The 24636-nt window shown below is 52.2% G+C and overlaps 1 protein-coding gene across 8 annotated transcripts in view; it reads left to right on the top strand.

The window, feature by feature from the left end:
- Positions 1 to 24636, top strand: part of DYNC2I1 (dynein 2 intermediate chain 1) — a 48079-nt gene that overhangs the window by 20119 nt on the left and 3324 nt on the right. For 2 of the 8 annotated variants that reach the window (XM_024131627.3, XM_024131626.3), the window contains exons 7-23: positions 245 to 299; positions 3177 to 3242; positions 5817 to 5894; positions 6440 to 6659; positions 7901 to 8003; positions 9145 to 9274; positions 10587 to 10698; positions 11400 to 11491; positions 12750 to 12879; positions 14503 to 14675; positions 15399 to 15561; positions 18275 to 18388; positions 18486 to 18547; positions 18940 to 18991; positions 20062 to 20122; positions 22792 to 22891; positions 23033 to 23164. In XM_024131627.3, coding sequence (XP_023987395.1) covers positions 245 to 299; positions 3177 to 3242; positions 5817 to 5894; positions 6440 to 6659; positions 7901 to 8003; positions 9145 to 9274; positions 10587 to 10698; positions 11400 to 11491; positions 12750 to 12879; positions 14503 to 14675; positions 15399 to 15561; positions 18275 to 18388; positions 18486 to 18547; positions 18940 to 18991; positions 20062 to 20122; positions 22792 to 22891; positions 23033 to 23164 — 1843 coding nt within the window. Of the gene's footprint in view, positions 1 to 244; positions 300 to 3176; positions 3243 to 3669; positions 3802 to 5816; positions 5895 to 6439; positions 6660 to 7900; positions 8008 to 9144; positions 9275 to 10586; positions 10699 to 11399; positions 11492 to 12749; positions 12880 to 14502; positions 14676 to 15398; positions 15562 to 18274; positions 18389 to 18485; positions 18548 to 18939; positions 18992 to 20061; positions 20123 to 22791; positions 22892 to 23032; positions 23165 to 23203; positions 24255 to 24636 lie in introns of those variants that run through there. The other 6 variants (XM_028489489.2, XM_028489495.1, XM_028489494.1 and 3 more) reach the window with 6 other exon arrangements.

Here is a 24636-nt window from a genome sequence, read left to right as displayed (position 1 = left end):
TAAAACACATAGTTTCTTTTCTCTATTGAAGATATTTCCTATCTTGTGCTACTGCTGAAATAGTAAAAATAGTTTAAAAAAGGATTTAGTATTCATAGTTCTAATATAGCATGCTTTGCAAATATGCCAAACTACTGCCATTCTTAATCCTATCAATTGCTGAGCCTTCACTGGGATGTCAGTGTTTAAATTTTCAAGTCTTCGTTTAAAATTAATTTTGATTTTGATCATATTTGCTTCCTAGGCATGCAGAGAATTTAGAGAGGAATAATGGGAAAGATAAAGACTCCAGAAGGAAGGTAAGACACTTGACACAGATTCTGTTATGCAGTGGGTGTGGTCCTGCGACTCAGACCCCGAGGCGGGCCTTGTTTGCAGATGGCTTATTTGAGTGGTGATTCCAGGAGGCACTTAAGAGATACATTTTAGATTAAAAGACTCAAATGGATTAAAAGTAAAAAGATGGACAAGGTAAACCATCAAACAGCAGCTGGAACAGAGCTTGAGTGGCTGGACTAGAGGCGGAGGAATATATGGTAGTAATAAAATAATTAGCTTGCTGGAAGATGTGACAATTATAAATGAACGTGCACCTCACAAAAGAGACACAAAATACGAGAAGCAAAAACTGACAGAATTAAAGGGAGAAATAGAAAATTCAATAGTGATTGAGACTTTAGCACCCACTTTCACTAATAGAATGACGGCATTTCATGCTAACAGATTAGACAATTTAGATGAAAGGGAAATTCCTGGAAAATATAAATTGGTGAAATTGCCTCAAGAAGAAACAGGAAGTCTGAGTAGATCTGTGGTTAGCAACAAAATTGTGTTAGTGTAGAAAATCTCTCCACAAAGCGACCCAGGCTCAGATGACCTCACTGGCGAATCCTGTCAAACATTTGTTATTATCACTGACGCCCTCATGGCCCCACTCCTTACCTAGTTGTTTCATGTTCTGGACTAGGTGTGCGAGCACTTGTGTGTGCACGCGTGTGTGTATACTCGAGAAGCACGTGTAAGTCATAAGGTGTAATAGTGGTTTCATGTTCTGGACCCCTTGTGCGTGTGTGTATACTCGAGAAGTACGTGTAAGTCATAAGGTGTAATAGTGGTTTCATGTTCTGGACCCCTTGTGCGTGTGTGTATACTCGAGAAGCACGTGTAAGTCATAAGGTGTAATAGTGGTTTCATGTTCTGGACCCCTTGTGCGTGTGTGTATACTCGAGAAGCACGTGTAAGTCATAAGGTGTAATAGTGGTTTCATGTTCTGGACCCCATGTGCGTGTGTGTATACTCGAGAAGCACGTGTCGGTGATATGGTGTCACTCAGGACACCACCACTCACAGTCTTCATCTTTTATACCATTTTCATAATTATCATCAGAAGAGTCTTCATAATGATTATTTAGTATCTCTAGAATTGTATACTATGGTGTTAAAATTATTATCAGACCGCTTCCTAGGTTTTTGTTTTGTTACAGATAATGTGGCAAGCAGATTTTGGCTTTTGTTACTTGTTACTTGTGAAGAATAATCGTTTTCTTTCTCTGATAGTTGCCTGAAACCCTGGCCTGTGAGATACCTGTCCTTAGCATCTTGTGCCATGTCTTTACAGGTCTTTATTCCATATACATACACAAAAAGCACAGTAATCTTTCATAAATCAGGTCATGCAGCATGTGTCATTTGATGTGAGGATGTTTTATTCATTCAGTTTTGGGCAGTGGTTGGATTCCTTACTGTCTAGCTGTAGCCACACCTTAGAAAAAAAAGTTAGCCTTACAAATAATTCTTCCCACATAATCTTTTTTTCTATATTATCTTTCACAATCCTATTTTGATATATATATTTGGAGTATTTGAATGCCTTTTTTTCTGTTTTATATACACATACGCCCCATGCAGCATATACTGTTTTTCCTAATTTGTTGTGGAAACCCCTCCAGTTCTAATGATACAGATCTCCCTCCTACTTTTCAAGGGTAAATTTCCTTCTTTCTTTCTTTCTTTTTTGGGAGAATGGCTTTTATTTATTTTATTTTATTATTTATTTTTGGCTGCATTGGGTCTTCGTTGCTGCACGTGGGCTTTCTCTAGCTGTGGCGAGCAGGGGCTACTCCTTGTTGCGGTGCACAGGCTTCTTATTGCGGTGGCTTCTCTTGTTGTGGAGCATGGGCTCTAGGCCCGCGGGCTTCAGTAGTTGTGGTACATGGGCTCAGTAGTTGTGGCTCTCGGGCTCTAGAGAACAGGCTCAGTAGTTGTGGCACATGGGCTTAGCTGCTCCACGGCATGTGGAATCTTCCCGGACCAGGGCTCAAACCCGTGTTGCCTGCATTGGCAGGCGGATTCTTAACCACTGTGCCACCAGGGAAGCCCTAAATTTCTTGAACTGGAATTATTGGATGAAAATATATAGTTTTTAATGTTTTCCTTCTGTCTCCCAATTTTTTTGGTAAGTGTTAGCATTGTTACACTGTGAGCCACATTTGTAATTTTAAATTTTTGGTAGTCACCTTAAAAAAGAAACATAAAATTAATTTGAATAACATATATAATCCAACATTTCTGAAATATTATTCTTTCAACATGTAACCGATATAAAAAATTATGAATGAGACATTTTACATTCTTTTTTTTGCCAAAGGGGCAAAATATGTGATGTCTTTTCCCCCTAAGTGAGCCCAGAAGTGATTTTGAAGATGTTTGGCAGCTCATTCTGGCTTACGATTGGGTCATATATTTTTTAGCATCAACATTCTTCAGCGTTTATGGAGAGCCCACAATATGCCAGAATAATTTTCTGGACACGTGGAAAACTGCCCATTTTCTTCATGGTGATACGCCGTGCACTCCCCACTCTTTTGCACCAAATGGTTTTGGGCAGTGACGTCTGAGAGCTGTGCCTTCCTGGGGCCAGTGACCACAGCGGGATGGCCAGCTTCTCCCGTTTTACCTGCCACCTCACTGGCACAAGGAAGAAGGTTCACAGTTCTCCCCATTTCTTGGAAGAGAAAACCGAGGCCCAGAGAGGCTGAGTTCCTGTGTGAAGTCGCACTGCCAGTGCACCTCTGAGCCAGGACCTGCGTCCCCTTGGGAGGGGGGGTGGGCCCTGTGGCTGCCCTGGGACCCTCCCTCCGTCCCTCCACGCTGACCAGCTGTGCTCTGTCCCCCAGCATGGCCGCGAAGAGGGCCCCTCGGCGTGGAAGCTGGCCCGGAGGCAAGGGAGTGAAGAGGCCTTGGTAAGGAGAGGACGTGTCTCTGCTTCTGTCCCAACGCGCGCTGTCGCTCGTGTCCCGGCTCTCGCGGTGTGTTTTCTGGGGGTGATCCCTCCTCCGTTTAGGCAGCAGGACGCTAGGACGGAGGGGGAGGTGCGTGTTTGCCCCGCGCTGCCCGCGGGTGTGTGGCTTTCTGAGGAGCGTGGGCTGGCGGAGTCCTCAGCCTTTTCACTGTTGCTCTGCGTTGAAAGCAGGTCGGGGGAGCATGGAAGAAACTGAACAGAGACATCACAGAGACACAGTTCAGGCCGTCATCAGTGAGACATATTCCACGTAGCAGATAACTTTCAGAAATAAAAGCCAAACCAGAGGCAAAGGAAACGGCCCTCTCCTCCTGTAAGAGGCCATTGGTGACGCCAAGGCACTCTCTCCAAAACTGGAGGTGAAGCAGAAGGCGGTCTGCTCAGGGGGAACACTGTTGGCACCGTCCTCCTGTCTGCCCCTGGCGGGCGCCCTGGACACCATGAGGCCGTGGGTGTTTGCCGAGTGATGAGTTGTCGGCACGCGGTGAGCTTGCAATGCTGTGAGTTTTGCTTAAAACTCCTGCATGACGTTTTTCTTAGTTTCTCTTCTCAATCAGCAGGGTCCTGTTTATTGGTACCGTGCACGTGGCATGTCACTCACGTAACATACGGTGACTTTGTATGACGATGTGCCCAAAGCACCTTCTCGTGGGGCAGCTTTTGGTCCTCTGGGCCCGCAGGGCCACGTCCTCGTCCCCGGGGTCAGAACCCAATGTCCACTTTGAGGCTCAGCTGGCTTCTCTGTGGCTCCGATCACTGACTTCCTGGCCTTGGTCAGCACACGGCAAGGCACTAGGTTCTGGAGAGAAGACGAAGCCCTCGCCGCCTCCTTCCTGATCTCCGAGCTTGTCGGGCCCCCCTCCTGGGTGGTCCACGCTCCCCAGGCTCACCCTCTGCTCTCCACCCCAGCATCTATCCTGCTTGAAACCCGAAAGCCTGCGAGCCGTCTCCTTGCCCCTGGGCAGATCAGCAGTGCCCGCCTCTTCACCAGCCCTGCGGGTGGGTCTCACCTCCCCACTTCTGTCCTGCCTGCAGGCGCCAGGCACGTTTTGTTTCTTCCTCTTGGATGGAGACAAAGCCCCTTCGGTGATTGAATTTGTGGTGCTTGGGGTGTCCACCACGGGTGCTGGGGAGCTGTGTGGGTATGAAGCAGGTGTGGTGTGATCAGATTTCCTGCTCAGAAGGTTGTCTCTGAACTCCGAGGGCATGAGAGGGGACATGGCAGGGACGGTAGGGGCTAGGCTGGGGGGTGGCAGGGTTGGGGCGGAGGGCCGGCCGGCGGGCGGGGAGAGCGCGGTCCTGGCGAGCTCCTGGTGTGTAGGCTTGTGCGCGGTGGAGGTGCCATGTCACCAGTAAATCGGGCGAGGGGAGCGGAGGTGGACAAGAGAAGGAACAGCCTTGGGGAAAGTGTGAGTTTCCTGAACCTGTATTTCATTTCTGCCACCTCCTGGCCTGGGGACCTGGGACGTCTTCCCGCTCCATCTTCCCGGCACCCTCTTCCTCATCCCTCAGACCCAGATGGGTCAGCCTGAGCGTGACACGTGCAGCTCCCCAGACCTGCAGAGCACGACTGAGTACATGTCCACTGCAGGACTTACTCAGACTTCAGGGGAGAAACGGAGGCTGGCGGTGATCAGTGATGGCCGGGCCAGGGGCAGAACAGCCCATCTGCCTGCTGTGGGGCAGGGCTGTGGGCTCGTCCTGATCACTGGCGCTGTGGTGGGTCACACGGGACCTGGCTGGCGTTTGCTCGAGCACGTGTGTCTCTGTGTCTGTTCTTAACTGCAGGTGCCGGGCTGCGGTCATGGGTGAGAGGCACAGTGGGGAAGGTGGTGCTGAGTGCCGGTCTGTGGGTTATTTGTATGATACCTTCTCTCTTTTTCTCTTTTTCAAATTTTGTTCCATTGGTTTTTTTTTTTTTTTTTTGGCTGCGTTGGATCTTCGTTGCTGCGCGCGGGCTTTCTCTAGTTGTGGCGAGCGGAGGCTACTCTCGTTATGGTGCACGGGCTTCTCATTGCGGTGGCTTCTCTTCTTGTGGAGCACGGGCTCTAGGTGCACGGGCTGCAGTAGTTGTGGCACACGGGCTTCAGTAGCTGTGGCTCGCGGGCTCTAGAGTGCAGGCTTAGTAGCTGTGGCGCATGGGCTTAGTCGCTCCGCGTGCATGTGGGGTCTTCCTGGACCAGGGTTTGACCCCGTGTCCCCTGCATCGGCAGGTGGATTCTTAACCACTGCGCCACCAGGGAAGTATCACACCTTTTTTCTTTAGCCATCAGAATTATAGAGGTTTCCCAAAAAGAATATGATTGTTTACTGTTTTCTCTTTCTGGTTATACTTATAAGTTAGGGTATTTCTTTAAGAGTTGTAATTAGGTTATGTTAGTTTTATAAATATTTGCATTTTAAAATTAGCAACATCAAGTGAATCTGAGAAAACATGTATTTATTTTCCCAACCTATTTGCAAGAGTCAACTTATGATTGAATATTTTAATTATATGTTTGATTTCTACCTCTAGGAAATTGAAAAGGAAGACATTGATTTAGAAAATGCTGGAGCTGATGAATATGCAGCCAGTTTTGAAGCTGATTTTGAAGTAGGTATAAAAATTTAAAATTTTCTCAGCTTAAAGATAATTTGTTCTAAAATCAGTAACTTAATAGTTTTTTTCTCTTTTTATTGCTCTCAATACTCCATAGCTGTTTGATTTAGGTCTGGCACCTATAAAAAGTTTGCTATATGTCTACCATATGTCTATATGCTGACCAATATGATGTAATTAAGTGGTTTTTCTATTTAAGCTATTGTTAGTGCACTGCAGTCAAACGCAATCAAATGTGTACGTATATGTGCACGTGTGTATGCATATATGTGTGTATGTCTACATGGAGTATACATGTAGCACACATGTTTATGTGCACATACACTCCCATTCTCAGCACAAAGGCGTTTGCACATCATTGTTCATTCAGAGCTCTCAGTGTACGTAGTTCTGTAGAGTTGATACAGATGCCGAAAAACAAACGCAGCAGTTCATACAGATCTGTGATTCAAGGATGTTGAGATCTGTGAGCTGTAGAAGTCGCCCTGAGCCACACTGAGTGCATTTTGTCCTGTGCGCGTGTCTGCTGGTGTTTGCAGGACTACGAGGGTGACTTTGAGGTCTGTGACGGTGACAGTGACGATGTTGCACATGAGCCTGAATCAGGAGAGACAGCGGGACAGCTTCCTCTGGCCCGAAGGAGGGAGATACAGGAAGTTCAGAAGGCCATCCACGCAGAAAACGAGCGGGTCGGCGAGCTGTTCTCGAAGCTGTTTGAGAAGCGAGGCCGGACGGAGCGTGGCAGGGGGCCGGGGCCGGGTACGTGAGTGCATGCCGGTCCCGCGTCGCCCCCAGCCCTTCCGCCCCGTGACGGCGCCCGGCAGGTGCTCGGGGCCCCAGGGACGCCTGTGGAGGCTCATGTTAGGAAGCGGCACTGCGGGGGCTTCCTGCTCAGCATGGGGGGCCTGGGCGCAGCCCCACTCCTTCCCTGCGCTGTGTCGTCCGTCAGCTGCACAGGCTGCTGTTTTTCTGACGGAGGAACGTGACGGTCGGCAGGAGGCCCGGGCGTGTCGGGGGGCAGCGTGGCGCGCAGGGTCTGTTCCCCGGGGAGCTGTCCTCTCCCAGTGATTTTCTTCAGGAGATTGGAAATGTATTTTGCTCAAAAGTTCTTGGCATCTGGGTATGATAGGGTTACTTGTCAGGGCAGGAGAGTTCTTGTCATAAACGCTCCTGACTGTCCAGAGTGCCAGGTGTTCTGAGGGACGAAAAACAGGAGGCGCTCGGTCAGCAGCCTGCTCGCGGCCTCCAGGCAGGTGCCCTGGCAGGGATCCGGCTGTGCCTGGCGGGTCTGATAAAGCTGTAAGACGGCAGGAGAGGGCACGCTCTTTGCAGGAGTTCAAACGTGTTTCCAAGAGGAATGAGAAGACAGAGTAAGATACAACTGAAATAAATGTGTAGACAAAGACGGGGTCAGTCTGCATGGAAGCGCAGAAATCCTTGGGGGATAGAGGCAACGGAGGCTGTCTGCGTGGGAGGGTGAGGGCCCGAGCTGTCCGTCCTGGTGGGAGCTTTCGGCAGTTGATGGTGGGTCACCAGGCCAACGACCTCTGCACCCTGTGACCTGACGAACCCCTGCCCACGTCTGCCTGTTTTCTCTCTGCCACAGTGAGTGGCTGATCCAGCATTAACTTGCATCTGTCTCTGTTCTTCAGTTGTTTTGTGCATTCACATCTCAACTCCCTTTCCAGAGGACACACTTTTTGGAGGGGGAGGGGGAGAGTGGGGCGGGAGTGGAGGCCTGCCTTGTATATATATTCTTAAATATTTCTAAACGTAGTGTGATTGGCACATGCGTAGGAAGTTTTGCTTTGTTGCTGAAAGTTTTAGATGACGGTAGCTGGAGTGGTTCTCAAATGCTCGTAGAAGATGTTTAACACTAGTTATGTGTAAAGACCTTACTGAACATAATTGGTTTGCATGCTTCTAGTTGGTTTACTCTTGATTTCTTTTGCTTGAAGAAACGTTTCAGTGTCACGAAAACGCTTTTTGTGTGTGTGCAGCTGCAGACGTTTCCCCCTCCGAAACCCCTGCTTGTGGGATTTTCCTGGACTTTGCGACAGCCTCACGCCGCCAGAAGAGTCGGACTCAGGCCCTTAAGCAAAAGTAGGTGTGTTGGGAACTTTGCAGAAGGAATTAGGGAGCTTTAATACACTTTTCTTCAGCGTACCCTTAAAAATTAGCTCTTGTTTTGTTTTCACTGCTGGCGTTCAGGCACGTGATTTCATTTGTGCTCCGTTTCCCTGTGTCCAGGTGTTGTGTCCTGGTGCGGGCGTGCCGTGCTGTAGACAAGCTCGGCCCTAGCATTGGTGTTAGTTCTGGGGGCCGTGGGAGCCCCCACGTCACGGCTGCAGCAGGGTCACAGGCAGGGGCCCGCGAGGCTGGTGGCCGGAACCCGTGAGCAGAGAGCCGGCCTGGCCCAGCCTGCGCCTGTGGTTGGCGTCACTCAGAGCCAGTGCCCTGTTGCTCTCGTGAGGAAGCCGAGTCCCACACTGGCCCTGCCGTCAGGTGCCCGGGCGCTGTGCCTCCTGTGTTGGTGTCCTCCGTGGGTGCCGCAGGCCAGTTATGTGGACAACAAAACACAGGCTCCAGGTTAGCCTCTGGTGGAGGTGGATGTGAGCTCTGAACAGCCAGGGCCACCAGGCGTCAGAGTCCAAGCTTGCATGACTGTGAGCTCAGAAATTTGCACAATTCCTAGATTCGTGAAAGTGGAGAACAGACTCTCAGCCCATGGTCTGCTGTACTAAACCCAGTACAATCTGGGAGTAGGTGCAAGAGTCCACCCAGATCTGGGACGGACGCCGTAGATGTAGAGAGAGCGGGATCAGCCGGGGAGACGCGCTGGCGGGAGCGGGCTTTCCCTCCCCCGGTCTCACGACCGTCCACCTCTGCAGCAGCGCGGCTATTCCAGTGTCTTATCAGATGAATGCGGGGTCAGGGTGGACAGGTGCTCACCCAGCTGGACGCGTCCCTCGGGGGGGCCGGGGCTCAGTCCCTAAGAGGGGGCTGGGTGGCGGGCAGCTGGGACGGGGGCCTGAGGGCACCGACAGCACAGTCGGGTTCAGCCCAGCGGCCTCACTGTCCACGCGTGAGTTCCCACCTTAGCGACTGTTAATATCTCAGGCTCCCACCTAGACAGAACTTCACGGGCCCCTTGGCCGGAGCCGCCAGCTCCTCGTGAGGCTCCCCCTCCCCCGGCCCATGCTTCCATTTGCACGTGGTTGATGTCACGTCATCTTGTTTCCAGGACACGCAGCACAAAGCTGCTCCGGCTTATCGACCTGGACTTCTCCTTCACCTTCTCCCTCCTGGACCTCCCACCAGTGAACGAGTATGACATGTACATCAGAAACTTCGGGAAAAAAAACACCAAGCAGGTGAGTACAAGGTTATCTACCAAGTGCGAGTACAGTGCGTTGGCAGGAATTTGTGTGGCGCTGTGTCCTGTTCCGGACATTAGACCTGGGAGTGGTTGTGAGGGACGCAGACGTCATGTGCTCGTCACCTGGAGGGTGTGCCAGCGTCCTTGGCTCCCTGGAGGCTCCTGGGCACGGATGTGGATCGCTCCCAAGCCCTGAGGACAACCCCAAGTAGGGGGGTTTACTGAAGGTCACCAGGAAGTCACCTCGGATCACTTGCTTGGCTTCCTGTGGGGCTGCAGCATCCTGCACTGCCTCCGAGTCCTGCACGTATGTTCCTACATGTAGGGACTCCAAGATCAGCGACCGAGTGCCTCCCAAATCCCAAGACACTGGGCTCACCTCAGTATCCCTCCTGCCTGTTCCATTCTCCTCACCTTCCTCTCAAGGTCGTCCTGTGCCAGGCCCCCCTCACCTGCCTGTGGCTCCTTCTTGCCAGGTCCCTTTGTCATCTACCTGTTTTTCTCCATTACCTGGCTTAGGCCACCCAGCCTCTCCTGCCGTCTACCTGCCTGTTGCTCTTTGTCCTTCTCCTGCCCTCTAGGCAACTAGGTGACCCCTCCCTGGTGACTGACAGTGTCCTCTGGCTCCAGGGTTGCTACAGTACGTCCCACACAGCCCTGTCTTTCCCTGTAGTACTTCTAGTTGTTGACTGTGTGACAGTCCACCTCCCAAGGTGGTGAAGTCTTGGAGTCAGGGATCTCCTGGGACATTTTTCTTCTGTCCCCGCAGTGCACCTAGCAACATGCTCTTGGATATATCAGTTAGTAATCTTTCACTGGGGAGAAGGTCACAGGAGGAAATTTAAGAAGCTGACTGATTAACCCTGGCTTTGCAGCTGACTCACTCTGACCTTGAGCAGACTATCTAACTTCTTTGCTTGTTTTCCTCATCTTAAAGCTATTGGTATCAAAACTGTCTTTACTGAAGCATATACATTTTTGAAATAAATAAATTTGTGTCTGGTTTTGCAAAGCCACTATGTTCTAAGAGAATAGGGTGTTGGAGGATTAGGGCCATCGTATTTTCAAACCAGAGCTGAATTGTTTGTTGTAACTTTTTGAAAACACTTTTGAAATTTAGGCCCATATTTATAAAACGTTTAAGACACAACCAGTCTTTGCATGATTGTTATTTATGCCATGATGCGTACTTTTGACAAACTAGAAGACTGTCATCATTAACTTAAAAATTGTTAGCTGTTTTCAGTAATGAGAAATGGCTCTGAGGTTGAGATCCAAAGCTAATTCAGCCCAGCTTTGTTTTTCAGGCCTATGTTCAGTATAATGAAGATAACATGGACAGGGACGTCCAGACTGAAGAGGTTGAGACTCAGGAAGTGTGGACCCAGCACCCGGGGGAAGGCGCGGCTGTGTCTGGGGGTAACCAGCCTCTGCTCTCGACCCTGGGAGTTGTGTTTACTCCCTTTCTTGTTCTTTCCTCCGTCTCGAGCGTGGTTGTCACCATGTGACTGTGCAAACACCAGAGCTCTTCCAAACACCACGCTTAGCACCTGTGCAGAGCTGGAGGCCTGGGCTGGGCCCTGATCAGGGTTCGCAACACTTGTTCCTAAACAGAAAGGAAAGAGCCCACACGCCAAACCAGCACTTTGCAGATGGGCTTCTAGAACACTCTCTGCTCTTAATTTGGGGTAGTCTGTTCTCATTCTTAGAGAAGTTTCCTCTTTAAGTACATTTTCCAGGTATGTTACATCAAGACAGATGGAAGCCCCTGGAATATGCAGAGTTCTGCTTGCCCTGGGTTCTCCTCGGTTATTTACGTGCTAAATATTGCTTTACTGGTGGATTGTTCATTCTGAGGAATTACCTCTGTTACTCCCTTTCCTCAGGGAAGCCTCATCCTAAGAAAATAACACACCTAAATGTAACACATACATGATAAACTGATGCTTTAAGTAGGATTCTGTTTACAGACTCCTGAGAAATCAGGAGGAGATCTAGAGGATGAGATGGGACCCCCTGGCTTCCCCTCCAGGGCTCCTGGTTCACTCGTACGCCCTTTGATGTGTGCGACCGTGACCGTGAGAGTCGCGCTGGCTGGTTTCACGTGCGCTGTTTTTCAGGGAGTGAGCAGAGTGGCCCCCTTGATGCCGCCGCCGTCGTCCCGAAGGTCAACACGCCCCGCCTGTGCAGCTTCCTCCGGGCCGCCTGCCAGGTGCGCTCTGCCCTGGGCAGGGACCCCAGCAGCTTCTGTGGCTGCAGGCACTGTCTGTGTGTTTGGATTCTGTACTGTAATGTTGGTTGCTTGCATTTTAAAATGAACATAGACTAAAAAACAGACATACAAAGTCAGCAAGGTGAGCACACATCTAGGGTATTTGAAACTAGTAAACTCATGACTTTAAAAACTGGTTATGGAAATCTTCGAAGTCTGTACAAAGGTCGAGAGGCGGCAGGTGGCCGCCGCATGCTTCAGAGGTCCCAGCTTGCAGCCCTTCACCTCTTGAGGCCCACCACCCACCCCTCAATTATGTCAAAGCAAACCGTGGTCACCGTCCTGGTCCCGCCATGGGTATTTCTGTGTGAGTCCCTGGAGGAGGAGGATCAGTAATGTTTCTCAGTACCAGCAAGCGTAAGGTCGGCGTTTGTGTTTCTTCAGTGGTCTCGTGTTGTTTCCACGTCAGCTTAGAATTCAAGTCCAAAGCACCGATAAGTATAATACACGTGAACCTGACATGTAGATTCAGAATGAGCCTGTCCTCAGCCCCGTGCTGGACGCCTGGTGGTGGTCTCCGAGCCGCGTCACGGAGAGTCTGTGCTTTACGAGATACGACCGTGCTTTCACACACTTGCACGTGAAGTCAGCCGCCCTCAGTGAGAGTTCACACGCTCGGGTGCCGGGTGACGTGGAGGAAAGGTGGGATGGAGCAGGAAGGATGGGCGGCCGGGGGTCGGAGACCTTCATCTCGCTGCTGGGCCTCCCACCCCGTCCCGTCTGTTCTCGGCGGGTGCCTCTCCTGAGTCCACCTCGCCTTTCTCGTCCCCGTTGTCGTCCTGAGCGTGACCCACGACCCATGAGGGCAGTGACGGCGATTTGCAGTCACACTGGGTCCTTACCACAGCCTGGTGAGCAGCACGTGGTGCTGTAGGTGGCACTTCCATGCCCCTGTTTCTTCTAGAAAAGCTGGAGGGTCCCTTTCCCCACTCCTGTTATTTTAGCAAAAGGTTTACTATGAAAAATGACATCCAGTGTTAAATAATGGCTCTGGAGTTTACATGAATGGAATTTTACCTGGTAGTTTCTATTATTGTGTGGAAAGGACAAAATAATTTCATTCTGTCCGTTTATATGATGTCTTGGACTTCGGCAGTTATTTTCAGAAACAGGTAAGATTAGGTAGTGCTTTGTTTTATCTTGTAAAATGAGTCCATTTGAGAGTGTTCAAGAAGGACCGCTCATGTGTCTTTGAAAGGTGATTGCGGTTCTGCTTGAAGAGGATCGGGTGGCGTTGGAGCCCATCTGGACACCCCGGGCGCAGGACTGCACCCTGCGTTTCAGCGATAGCTCCGCGCAGCTGAACACCAGCTTGCCGTTCCTTCAAAGTAAGCGGTCCTCAAAGTGAACATGGACGTTGAGACAGTGGCCCTTACTGTTACACCCTGTGTTAACGGGGATTGTCGAACAGAGAGCAGAGGTTCAGCTTCTGCAGGCTCGCGCGCGCATTACAAGCATGACGGGCGCTCGTGGGTAGCGGGCCAGCGGGAGCAGCGGGGGGGCGTCCAGGTGGGAGTCATGTGGCTAACTCAGCCCAACGCGACTGACATCTAAGCTGACCCGTGGTTACAGAGCATAAAATCTACCGAAGTGAAGCCCGCGTCATCACACGTGGGGTGTAACTGCATGCGGTCATAAACGAACCAAACTGCAGCGTGTGCGTGACCAAGTGTAAATCGCTTAAACGAGTCGCCTCCTTGCTTTTAAAACAAGCGGCTGGTGAGGGCTTGGGTGGCAACCATGGTCCTGGTCTGCGTGGAGAAGGGCGAGGAGTGCAGGGGCCCCGCAGTCAGCTCTGCCGGGTGCTTCTGGGCCTGCGTGACCCGGTGCATTGATGCCGCTTGTTCTAGAAGTTCCTCTGTCCTGCCTGCTGTAGAGATCTAGATTCGTATCCATACCTCTGCACTGACCATTAGCACAAATGGCATTGTTAATTTTAAAAGCTCATGTTGTTTGAGGGTATTTTTGTTTTTAAAAGGTAAGAGTCATCCTATTAGAAAAACAATAAATCATTGCATTTATAGCATTCAAAATACAGCTGTCCACACCACCACCTCCCCCTGCAGCCCAAGAAAGAGGAATTAAAGCAGTCCTTTCCTCCAGGAGCTGTTGAGCGATGGTGGCTTCACAGAGCCGGGGCTGGGGGCCGGGTTGTGCTTGTTCCAGAACCCTTAGTTAGAGACAGAGGATGCACGGGTGCTGTCCGGGACTTGGCCCTTAGTTCCGAGTCTGGGCAGATTGGAGGTTTTTCTTGTGTTTTGTTTTAGTAAAGTGAGTTTTGAGGGAATGGGAGAGGAGCTTGGGATGGCAGGTGTCCTTGACCTGGGCCTGGTTCACGTTATCTGGATCTGAGCTCTGAGGGAGTGACACGGGACCCTCACAGAGTCCGCTCGATGCCACCGTCGCCAGGAAACGTGCAGTGCTGGTGGCCCACTCATTCTTCTCTGGGTTCCACAGATACTCAGGAGTGTCTGCAGTGTCCCAGGCCTTAGAGCCACAGTGGGCAGACAGACAGAAATCCTGCCTCTGTAAGTGGACCGAACGAGGGGAACAGACAGTGTGTCTGAGGGACAGATATCAGGAGGAAGATGGGTGTCAGGCAGGGTCCCGTTGCCAGGGGAGAAGGCACTGATGGGGCAGCTGTGACGCCCCACCCAGGTCACCTCCGCTCCCACGGGCCCGTGGGAGTAGCTGATGGACAGCGGAGTCCCAGGCCACTTTGTGCCGAGCGTGGAGGAGGGTGGCTTCTAGCAAACGAGGCCAACTTGGACGTTTTCAAGTCGAGCTTGGCCGTTTGTCAAAACCCCGATTTCAGGTGCGGGCATCTTCGAAAGGCCATGTTTATTTCTTCATTAAGCTGAAGTGTATCTGAATAATCTTAAGTATGTTAGTTTAACGTGGATTCTGGCAGATCACTAAATGCAGAAATATTTTTCTTGTCTTATCCTCAGACCGGAGAGTATCCTACCTGCACGCCTCTCAGGTTCAGAGGCGGATGGTGGTGTCTGTGCACGGGCGAGCTGGGAAAGCCTTCGCGCCCCTGCTGGATGGCAGATACGTGCTCTGCGTGTGGGACATCTGGCAGCCGTCGGGGCCCCAGAAGGTCCTGATATGCGAGTCGAAGGTACAGCCCGGGAGAGCCGTGCGTGTTACTAGCGGAGGGCAGGCACCAGGAGGGCTTCCAGGTCCCCTGCTTTCTGTCCCTGCCGCCCCAGCTGTGTGCAGGGTGACGAGGGGCAGAAACTCCTAGTGGGAAGGGCCAGCTCGACGGAGGGGCCGGGTTACCGCAGCCTCTCAGTCCCTGGCGTTCAGCACCGTCGTGGCTGTGACTCAATGGAAACATTGGCTCTGCCACCCCTGGGATCCCAGGAGCATGCTTCCCGGCTCGCTCCAGTTGGTTCGGATATTGTAGAGGTTTCTTAATGTGCCTGAGATTTTCCAAGTCCTTGGCCTCGTGCGTTTCCTGCCCCTGGTTAGCGGGGCCGTGAGGTGATGACCATGGGGGTACAGTGGGAGGGCTGCCCTTTTACACATGTGTCTCTAGTCATGTGCTCCTTGACCTCAAAGTCGTCCATCTCCTCCAAAGCTGTGAAGAAGGGTATCGGTTTTGGGGGCTTGAAAATAACAACTTACTGTGATGCAGGATGTAAATAAAATGGCAGGAGGGCTCAGCCCTTGTGGGCCCCCTGATGGGGCTGAATGGAGGCACCACGGCCACGCCCCGCAGCCGCCGTCCCTCCCGTCACCCAGGGAGGCGGCACGCAGACACCTTCGGCTTCCAGGTGGAAGGTCCGCGGGCACCGGTGCCTCCACTTGTCAGCCTCCGGCTTTCTGTGCGTCTTTCTAGGTCACGTGCTGCTGCTTTAGCCCCTTGAAAGCCTTCTTGCTGTTTGCTGGGACCGTGCACGGCTCGGTGGTCGTGTGGGATCTGAGGGAAGATGCCAGGCTCCATCGTTACGTGAAGCTGAGCGGGTGCTTCTGGACGTTCAGGACCGCAACCTTTTCCACCGGTCAGTGACACTGCCCGCCAGCCCAGGGTCTTCCGGAGCAGCCGTGAAACCCCTTTGCATCGTTCATGCGGGTCACCCCAGAGGACGGCTCTGACCTAAGAGCAAAAGAGACCTGTGCTAAACAGGAGAAACAGCCTCCTTCCGGCAGCTGCTCGGGCAGCGGCAGTGGTGACGCGAGTGCTCTGTCCTGTTAACTCTGGGGACTTCAGGTCCTCAGTGAGGTGACGCCCAGTTCTAAATCAATCTGAGGTGTGTTGGTGTGTGCGCTCCCGTGGCTCCGACAGCCCCACTGGAGGCTGAAGGAGCGAGGTAGTGGCCTCTCGGGGGTCGAAAGGAACCAGAACCACTGGAGCTGCCAGGACCCCTAGTTAGACTCCTGTGAATACTTCATGCCACGCGGCTGCTGCCACAACCAACCACAACCACAACCACAATTACAATTCCAACCACCGCCAGTCACAACCACAAACAAGGACAAGCACGACCAGCACCCCGCCCCGCCCCTGGGTCGGCACTTGCGTTCTGGAGTTTTCTCTCAGTGCGCCGTGGACGTGACCTGTTCGGCACCCGTCTCTGCCCACCTGCCGGCGCTCGGGTGGGAGGCTCGTCCGTGAGCACGCTGACCTCGGGGCAGGGCCTGCGCGCAGACCTGACTGTCTTCTCACCATTCTTCTCCCTGTTCCTGCCCAGGGACACCCGCCCCCGCCCCCCAGCTGTCTTTGCGTCTCCCCGTCCTCACGATTCCCAGGATCGGCTTTTTCTCTGTAGTTTTACCTTCTCAGAAGGCAAGTGATGGGATCCTGTGGGGCCCAGACCTTCAAGCCTGGCCTCCGTCCCTTCGGGAGATGTGCCTGCGGTCACGGCTGTGCGGGGCTCAGAACGTCACCCCTCCTTCTCTGGGCAGGGTCCTCTGCTGGGCACCACGTGGGTTTTGCGCCCGCTGGTGGGTGGGCTCCTGGTTAATTCCCTTGGCTGGCGGTCAGGACTGGAGCCTGCATCCCAGGCGCCACAGGCTGCACGTCCTCGTCAGCGGGGCCGGCAGACTTCCTGCCCTTCTGGTGGGTGCGAGTGTGTCTCGAGGTTTTATTTTGCGTTTCGCTGAGGACATGGGATGCAGAGCGTCTCCGGGTGCTTATTTGCTGTCTGTCTTCGGTGGGGTGTGTTTAGGTCTTTCATGCATTTGTAAATTGATCTGTTGCTTCTTACTGTTGCATTGTTTGAGGCCTCATGTGCTCTGGACACAGTCCTGTGTCAGGCGTGTTGGGTGTGCCTCCTCTTAACCAAGTAGCCTGATCGCCCCTGCCTGGAGCACCGCACATATACTGCATATCTCTTTATGTTCTCTGAGTACATCTGTGTTTTATACCTAAAAGGGCAAGGTTTCTTTTGTCTCCCAACAACCAATTTTTGCCCCTTTGGGGGTGAAATTGCCGCTATTGAGAATGTATGAGTTTATAGGTACCTTATGGGTTTGATGCTGTTAGAAAAGATATCTTTTAAGAATGTGCATTTTCTGGGCTTCCCTGGTGGCGCAGTGGTTGAGAGTCCGCTTGCCGGTGCAGGGGACGCGGGTTCCTGCCCCGGTCCGGGAGGATCCCACATGCCGCGGAGCGGCTGGGCCCGTGAGCCATGGCCGCTGAGCCTGCACGTCCGTGTGGAGAGGCCACAACGGTGAGAGGCCCGCTTACCGCAAAAACAAAACAAAACAAACAAAAAAAAGAATGTGCATTTTCTAAGTGCTGCTGCTATTACTAATTAACCTTTGAATTCACCACCGTGTTCAATCAAAACACTAAAACTCTTTAAGTTTTTAAACCTAATTACTCCATTAACACGCTGCCTTCATTTTCTTTTGCCATCTAAACATTGTCATTAAAACCTTCAAAGTTTCAGTAACCTCACGTGCAGAGGACACCCCTTCCTCAGTGGGCCTCCCTCAAGTTCATTGAATCTGAAACCCTGTCACTTATTCTTCATTTCTGAGACCGTTTTGTCTTTTTCTTCAGTTTCTTTCCTGAGTTCAGCCCTAACTCTCATTTTCTTTCTTGATGTTTCTTAACCCATTTTTGTTCTGGGTTTCTGATTCCAGGTGTTTTTGTGCTTTAAATACATTTCCAAATGTATTTTTGAAGAGATGTGATGTAGTTTGGAGTGTTGGATTTTGGTCTTCTGTTTCATGCTTGTTTTTTGGAGGGAGAATTTTCATGGGTTGAAATGCTTTCATTTGCATTTTCTCTTGAGTTCCTTCGGTAGCTTTGTGTGGAGTTTGTCTGTTCTTTTCTACTCCTGGGAGTTTTGTAGGTGGATATGCCGGGTCAGAGGAGCTCTGTCCCGTTGGACTGTGAGGTGTCGTTTCTTTAAAGGCGCTGCTCTTGGTGGGGGGGAGCCTGCAGCTCCCGAGGCTCCCTTCTGCCCGTTCCCGGCGCTGCTCTGGCCGTGAGCCCACCGCTCCCCCGCAGCCGGGGAGGCCCCCCACCCGCTCTGTCCATCCTTGTACCTGCCGTCGTGCAGACGCAGGGCCTGCCTCTCTTCTCACAGGTGTGACGAGCTCTGTGGCCTCCGCTCCTCGGTGATGCTGAGAGCCACGGCACGTGTCCTTTCACTGTGGTCCGCGTGGCCTTGTGCTTTGGGAAGATGTGCCTGTCCCTGCACAATGTTAACTGTACTCCACGACTCACTATGCGCATGTGGTGCCTGTGCTTTTCATCCCCAGACGGTGTCCTGATGTCTGTAAACCACCGCAGTCCCCTCCAGGCAATAGAACCCATCGCAGGGTCTGTCTGCAAAAGACAGAGCTGTGTGCTTTCACCTTTTTCTACCCAAGAAGGTACGTGACCCTTCACTTGCATAAAATCCCAAGCTCAAGTTGTGAGATGTGGTTTCCTGGTTATGAGCCGGCCCTTCCCCGGTTCTGTCTTCACTAGAGCCAGCAGGCCTATCCTTCCACGTCGCTTCCTTGGATGAGAGTGGGGTTCTCAACGTGTGGGTGAGTCGGACGTGCGAGCGCTCGCCCCAGGGTTTGCGTGGCGGGTGGTAGTCTGTGGTCGGGGTGGCGGGGGAGATGCGTGCGGAGCAGGGGTGACCATGCAGTCAGCTACGGCGGGGAAACCAGGTCGAGACGGGCTTGCTGGGAATGCCTGTGGGAGCGAAAGGGGAGCAGTGTCAGGGCCGGAGGCTGCACAGGGCATTGACAGGTCAGAGTGCAGAGAAACAGGTCGAAGAAGGGGATTTATAACTTTTAAACACTAGTCTTTTTTCTGGAGCAATTAAATTTTTAGTGCCTGATGTAACGTGCTGTCTTGATTAGAGCTACGCTTTGCTTAGACTGTTTCACGATTATTACACTTGCTGATATTCATCTTCAGTGTTCTATTTCAGGTGGTGGTTGAATTAGCAAAGGCAGATACTGCAGGTGCAATAAGTGACTTAGGTAACTATTAAATAAAAACTGAGTTTAATCAACGGTTGCTAAAATCAATAAAGATGAAAGATACCGATAACCGCTTTGAAGAATCAGTAATTAGCTGCATGGAAAATGAAGATTAAGTTGTGTATTTTATAACCTGTCGGCTGTTGAACAGGCCCCTGACGCTCTTGTCACTGGAGGCCCGTGCGTGTCGTCTGCTCTGTGCTCCCTGAGGGTGTCCCCGAGACTCGGTGTCTAAGGCCTGGGTGTGTGTGACCCCACAAGACCTCTGAGACTGGAGCCACTGGGGCGGGGTGGGGGGTGGCTCTGCGGCCGGCAGTTTGCTGTCCCGATGCCCTGGGCTGGGGCACCGAGGGGCCGCCCGCCTGCACTTCCTCAGCAGCTCCAGCCGCTTATTTAATGACCGGCCCCTTCACCTTGTTTGGGCCGGGAGCACCCCCATAGAGCCAGCCAGAAAATAGGACCAGAGTCACTCTGACTTTTTGAAATGAGGAGGGGCCGGTGCTGTGGACCCCCCGCTCCTGGAGAAAGGACGCGGTGGAAACCATCCTGAGGGGCCTCTCTTCTCAGCCTCGTCTTCGTGCAGCATCCGCTCTGCTCCCTGTGAGCCGGGGCTGCCGTGGGTGTGGGACATCCGGCAGGGCAGGACGGGGCTAGAGGGGCCCGAGGGGGCCTCCCCACCTGCATGGGGAACCAAAACTGGCGCGGGTGGACGTTTACAGGAGAGGGTTTCTATGGGGAATTGGAGGTTTGTTAAATATTGATCTTTTTCTTTTTTTGCTTAAGTGTACTTCCCTTTTTAAATCAAATCTAAAAATGTAAAGGCTTTTTGATATTGATTCCACCAACCCTCTTCCCCTAAGACCCTGAACTGCAAAATCTTAATTCATATCCTCAGGCAATTGCAGGAACCTCCCCTGCGTGAGGGACAGGACGATCTTCATCAATCTGCATTTTTGTATTATTTCCTAACACCGATATTTAAGCAATGAAAAATAATTCCAGGCAAATGTAATTGGATTTTGGTTCACTTGTATTAAGAGGTCATTTATTTCTGGTTTCTCTGTTTGTAGGTTTACTGCCTGGAGGGAGGATAAAGTTGGTGCACAGCGCCGCGATTCAGCTGAGTGACAGGTAGGTCTGTGCCGCATCCCCGCTCACAAAGCGCCGTTTCCCACGGGAGGAAATAGCGTCAGGTAATAAGGCACGGCCAGGCTGGCACTGAAGAACCCTAACTTCTCCCATTGTATTTTTGCTAAATAGTTTATTTACCACTTAGTTTATTATTAATGAATCAAAGTAATAAATGTAATTGCCAGGTATAGAGCTAACATTTTTCTTTGATTAAAATATTTTCTGTCTTGTGAGTTGGTACGATTTGACTCTTTTTCATCCAGTTTTAATATAACCCTGAAGTTAAATAGACAAGTTTCAGGAACTAGAAACATTGGTATGAAAGTTTTATTCAGAAATTAGGTTTCTGTTTTTACTCAAATAACTTAATATGATGTAAAAATCTTAGCTGTATGAATATTGTTTGTGGTATTTATATATTTCATGTTAATTTATTTCCCGAAGATGTCTTTTCTCATCTTTTCACCGCTGTCAGGGCCTAGCTATCAGCCTGTGATTTACCCTGGAAAACGCTTTGATATTAGCCTGACTTTTCCTCATCAGACAGAACACCTCTGGGTTGTATCCATGAATTCATACATGCTTCATGATTGTAAATCACCTGCCGTTGATTTCAGTATAATTATGACAAGGAATGAGTTATGTTTGAAAAAACTCATCTGATGCACGGCAGACCCCACCACGGCTGGCCCCCTGACCGCTCACTGAATTTCTGTGAAACCGTTCCATTCTCGTCTCCATTATGGCCGTATCACTTCATACCATGCATTGCATTTATCTTTTAACTATAAATTTCTCCTGTACTTAACTATACGCTCTTTAAAGGAAAGCGTCACCCCTAGCTGATGTTGGGTTTTCCCCGCTAAATGCGTGGCAGTGCCTCCCCTAGGTCCGGGTGTCACAAACATCCGTCCAGACCGTATCCGCACACTTGCCGAGTGGAGTGTGTTCTACCGGCTGCCTCGTGGTGCCTCTTCCCTCAGGGAGGGCCCTTAAGCGCAGACAAGTGACCAGTAGCCGCTGCAGCCTTGGGGTCAGCGTCTGGCAGAGGGGGGCTGGCAGGGGTGGCGGCGAGGGGGCTGAGCTGAGAGGCAGGCCCCCCGGCCGGGCCTGAGCCTCCCTCCCTCGGCCCTGAACACGGGCATCCCGGGGAGGAGGGGGACCTTGGCTGAAGTGCCCCTGGCCCCTGGGGCAGCAGGGCCTCCCCTGAGAGTGGCCTGGTGGCACGTCTCCTCCCTCATCCCCGTGGCTCGGCACACGCGTGAAGTGCTGGGGGGAGCCCCACGGAGTGTGGACCCGGAGGAGGGACGGCCGTGGGACGGGGGCGAGATGAGAGTCAGGGAGCCTGCCGGGCAGAGGAAGCCCAGGGGCATGAAGACGCTGCCGGTTTCAGACCTGCCAGTAGGTTTGCTGTCAGGAGAGGGGTAGAGTCGGTGGCCTGACCCTGAGGAGGCCCGCCGCACCGAGGGTTCAGACAGTTCTCTTGAAGGTGACAGGGACTCATCTCAGAACTCTGCATAAGGAGGGGTGTGTCTTGTTTGCAGTTTAGAACCATGAACTTGGCAACATTGTAATCTTGGAACAGAGGAGGGGACTCGGGGAGAGCTTCAGGAGCTGCCGTGGGGATGGATCGAGGTCCGAGATGAGAGTCTGAACCAGGCGGCACTCGTGGGGACGGAGGGCTGGGCTCAGTAAAGGGTAGGATTGAGCACACCTGGTGGCCGGCTGGTTCCAGGAACCGGGGAGAGCCTGCCTCTTGCCCAGATGTCCAGCTCAGCTGAGGGGCACCGTGTAGCTGAGGACCGGGGGGAGGAGGGGGCCTGGGGGTGGGAGGGGCAGGACCTGGTCGGCCCAGCGTGGAGGTGACCAGGGCAGCGGGCCCCGAGGCGGGGATCTCGGCCGGAGGTAAGAAGAGGGGAGAGACTGAGGGGCCAGATCCCCAACCAGGGACCGGGGCAGCGTGGCAGGAGCAGCCCTGGGCCCTGGTTGTTATAATACAAACACTGTGCAAGGTAAAAAACCAACAACACACTAAATACAGTCTTTTAAAAAAGAGAGGAAAGTGCCAGAATAAGGGTGGAGCTTGAAGTCAGCCTGCAGGCTTTTGGGTGGTTGGGGGGCTGGGAGCTGACTCCCGTGGGGACCAGGGACGTGTCAGGCCTGCTGGGCAGCGAGCTGGAGCTGACCCCTGCCGGGGACCCTGGGGCGCACTGCCCTTCCAGTGGGAGAATCCCAGAAGCCGAGTCGGGGTGCGGTCAGGGGTCCGCAGCTGAGGAGTGAGTGTGGGGCAGACCAGTGCCCGGGGGCTGTCAGCAGCGGGACAGCTGCCTGCGCGCGGGCACGTCCACGGCCAGGCTCGTGGGGAGGGTCACGGACGCTGCCGTGTGAGGGACACCCACCAGGGTACGAGAGAGAATTGTGCGATCAGAAAGACATTTCTAGAAATGGAACTGTTGTCTCTGAAATTTAAGTCTGTGAATGAAAGAGTGGATTAGACAGTAGAAGAAAGAATGAGTGAGCAGGAGGGTGGGCTGAAGGGACTGTCCAGAGCATGGTGACCGAAGGGAAAGGAACTAGAAGCGTGTCCAGTGGCAGGTGACGGTGTTAAGTGTCTCTTCCACCCTGACAGTTTCAAGACTGCCCGTCTGTTCATCTTTGCTGTTTTCCAGCGTTTCCCATAAAGGTTATGAATTTTGGGGGTCCACACAAACACTGAACGTTAAATTTCTGCCTTCAGACCCTAATCACTTTGTTGTTGGCACAGACATGGTGAGTAATGGTCTAGATTTCATTCTGTAAGTATCTTTGTTGGAGATAAACTTACTGTTTGCTTTAATCAGAATGTTGATTACATTGTTTCAAGAATAAGAGCTTTACTCCGCCTGGTTCCCTCCTTACTCTCCCTTCCAGGGCCTCATCAGCCATGGCACCAGACAAGACGTGAGAGTCTCTCCCAGGTTGTTCAGGCCCCAGCAGCAGGGCGTGAGGCCGGTGAAGGTGAACGTGATTGACTTTTCTCCGTTTGGAGAACCAATATTCCTGGTAAGAATGCCTGTTTTTTAAGCACCGATTCTTTTGCAGCATCTGCTGGGATCTGCAGCACTTGGGTCCGGTCTCCTGAAGTCCCATCCGTGTGTTCAGCACAGCTCATTCTGTGAGGCTGTCGTCTGGATCTTCTTCAGATGTTTTATTCTGACGTCATTTTCGTCTTGTAGACAAGTTACAAGGACGGCACAGAGCATTCCCCCTCGCCCCGCACCATCCTGAGCGCGCAGTGACACACTTGCCGGGCCAGGACGCCCCACCCCAGGGGCTGGGTGTTGGTCTCCTGTAGTCCAGGCCAGCCCCAGTCAGTCCTGCTCTCTGCGGGTCTGAGTGCAAGCCCACGACTGTCCCGACAGCGTCCTTTGTGAGCAGCCACGAGCGGCCCAGGCCACGCGTCCCGTTCAGTCACCGTGGCTCCTCATTGCCTCACCTGGGACCGGCCTCAGCACCACACAGAGGGCCTGGGCATCCTTTCCTGACCCTGGGCCCCTCCCTGTCTGACCGGCCGGCCTCGGGGAGACGCACAGACCCTGAGCTGCTGCTGCATCTCACGCCCCGTGCCAGCCACCAGGCGGGTTCTACGGCCCTGTCGTGAATTCCGCGGCAGCTGTCGCTGGGCGGAAGACTGCCTTTCCTCCTTCGTGTGTATTTCTTGTCTAAACGGGGACACAAGGCTTTTCGCTGTCCTCAGTGCGTCTCAGATTCGCTGCCTGCATTTATTCCGCTGCTCAGAGGCTCCCCCCGGGGGAAAGGGTTCCTGGAGGTGGTTCTGACTCGTTCCAGGAGCCCCTCTTTGCTTTCTGGCACAGGAACCTCGGGATCAGCCATTTCTCCAAGGAGTCCTGGCTCCTGTTAGGAGAAAAACACCAAGAAACCAGGACCTGGGCAGTCAGAAGTGCTTGTGTACAGGACAGGACATCGAGATCTCCTCTGGTCTCCATCTACTCACCACCCACCTGGCGTCACATGCACACCCTAGTCCCGGGCTGGCCCAGGGTCCCCTCCACCCTCCCGACAGTGGGCACCTGGCTCTATTTTGCATAAATCTGTTCCTTTACTTTAGAAGCTTTCGTGATTGCTATATCTTGCCTCTGCTTTTTTTGAAAGATTCAATATGTGAAGAATTAAATATATTGAGTAAAAAGGAATTAAGTTTCCTTTTCCTAGGCTAAAAATTTAGTCTTTTACTAGGCCAGCTGCGTTTTGTTTTATGGACATTTCAATCCAAAAGGAATGTAAAGCCATATTATATGTGCAAATGTATGTGATTTTTTTAAAAAAGACGTCAGTCTTGCCAATCTTAACGTCCTATGCTTGAATCAGCAATATTCAGCTTTGTTAAAAATAAACACCTAGGGGCTTCCCTGGTGGCGCAGTGGTTGCGCGTCCGCCTGCCGATGCAGGGGAACCGGGTTCGCGCCCCGGTCTGGGAGGATCCCGCGTGCCGCGGAGCGGCTGGGCCCGTGAGC

The sequence above is a fragment of the Physeter macrocephalus genome, chromosome 5, assembly GCF_002837175.3.
Source record: "Physeter macrocephalus isolate SW-GA chromosome 5, ASM283717v5, whole genome shotgun sequence".
NCBI lineage: Eukaryota > Metazoa > Chordata > Mammalia > Artiodactyla > Physeteridae > Physeter > Physeter macrocephalus.
This window is presented reverse-complemented; position numbering and strand designations above follow the sequence as displayed.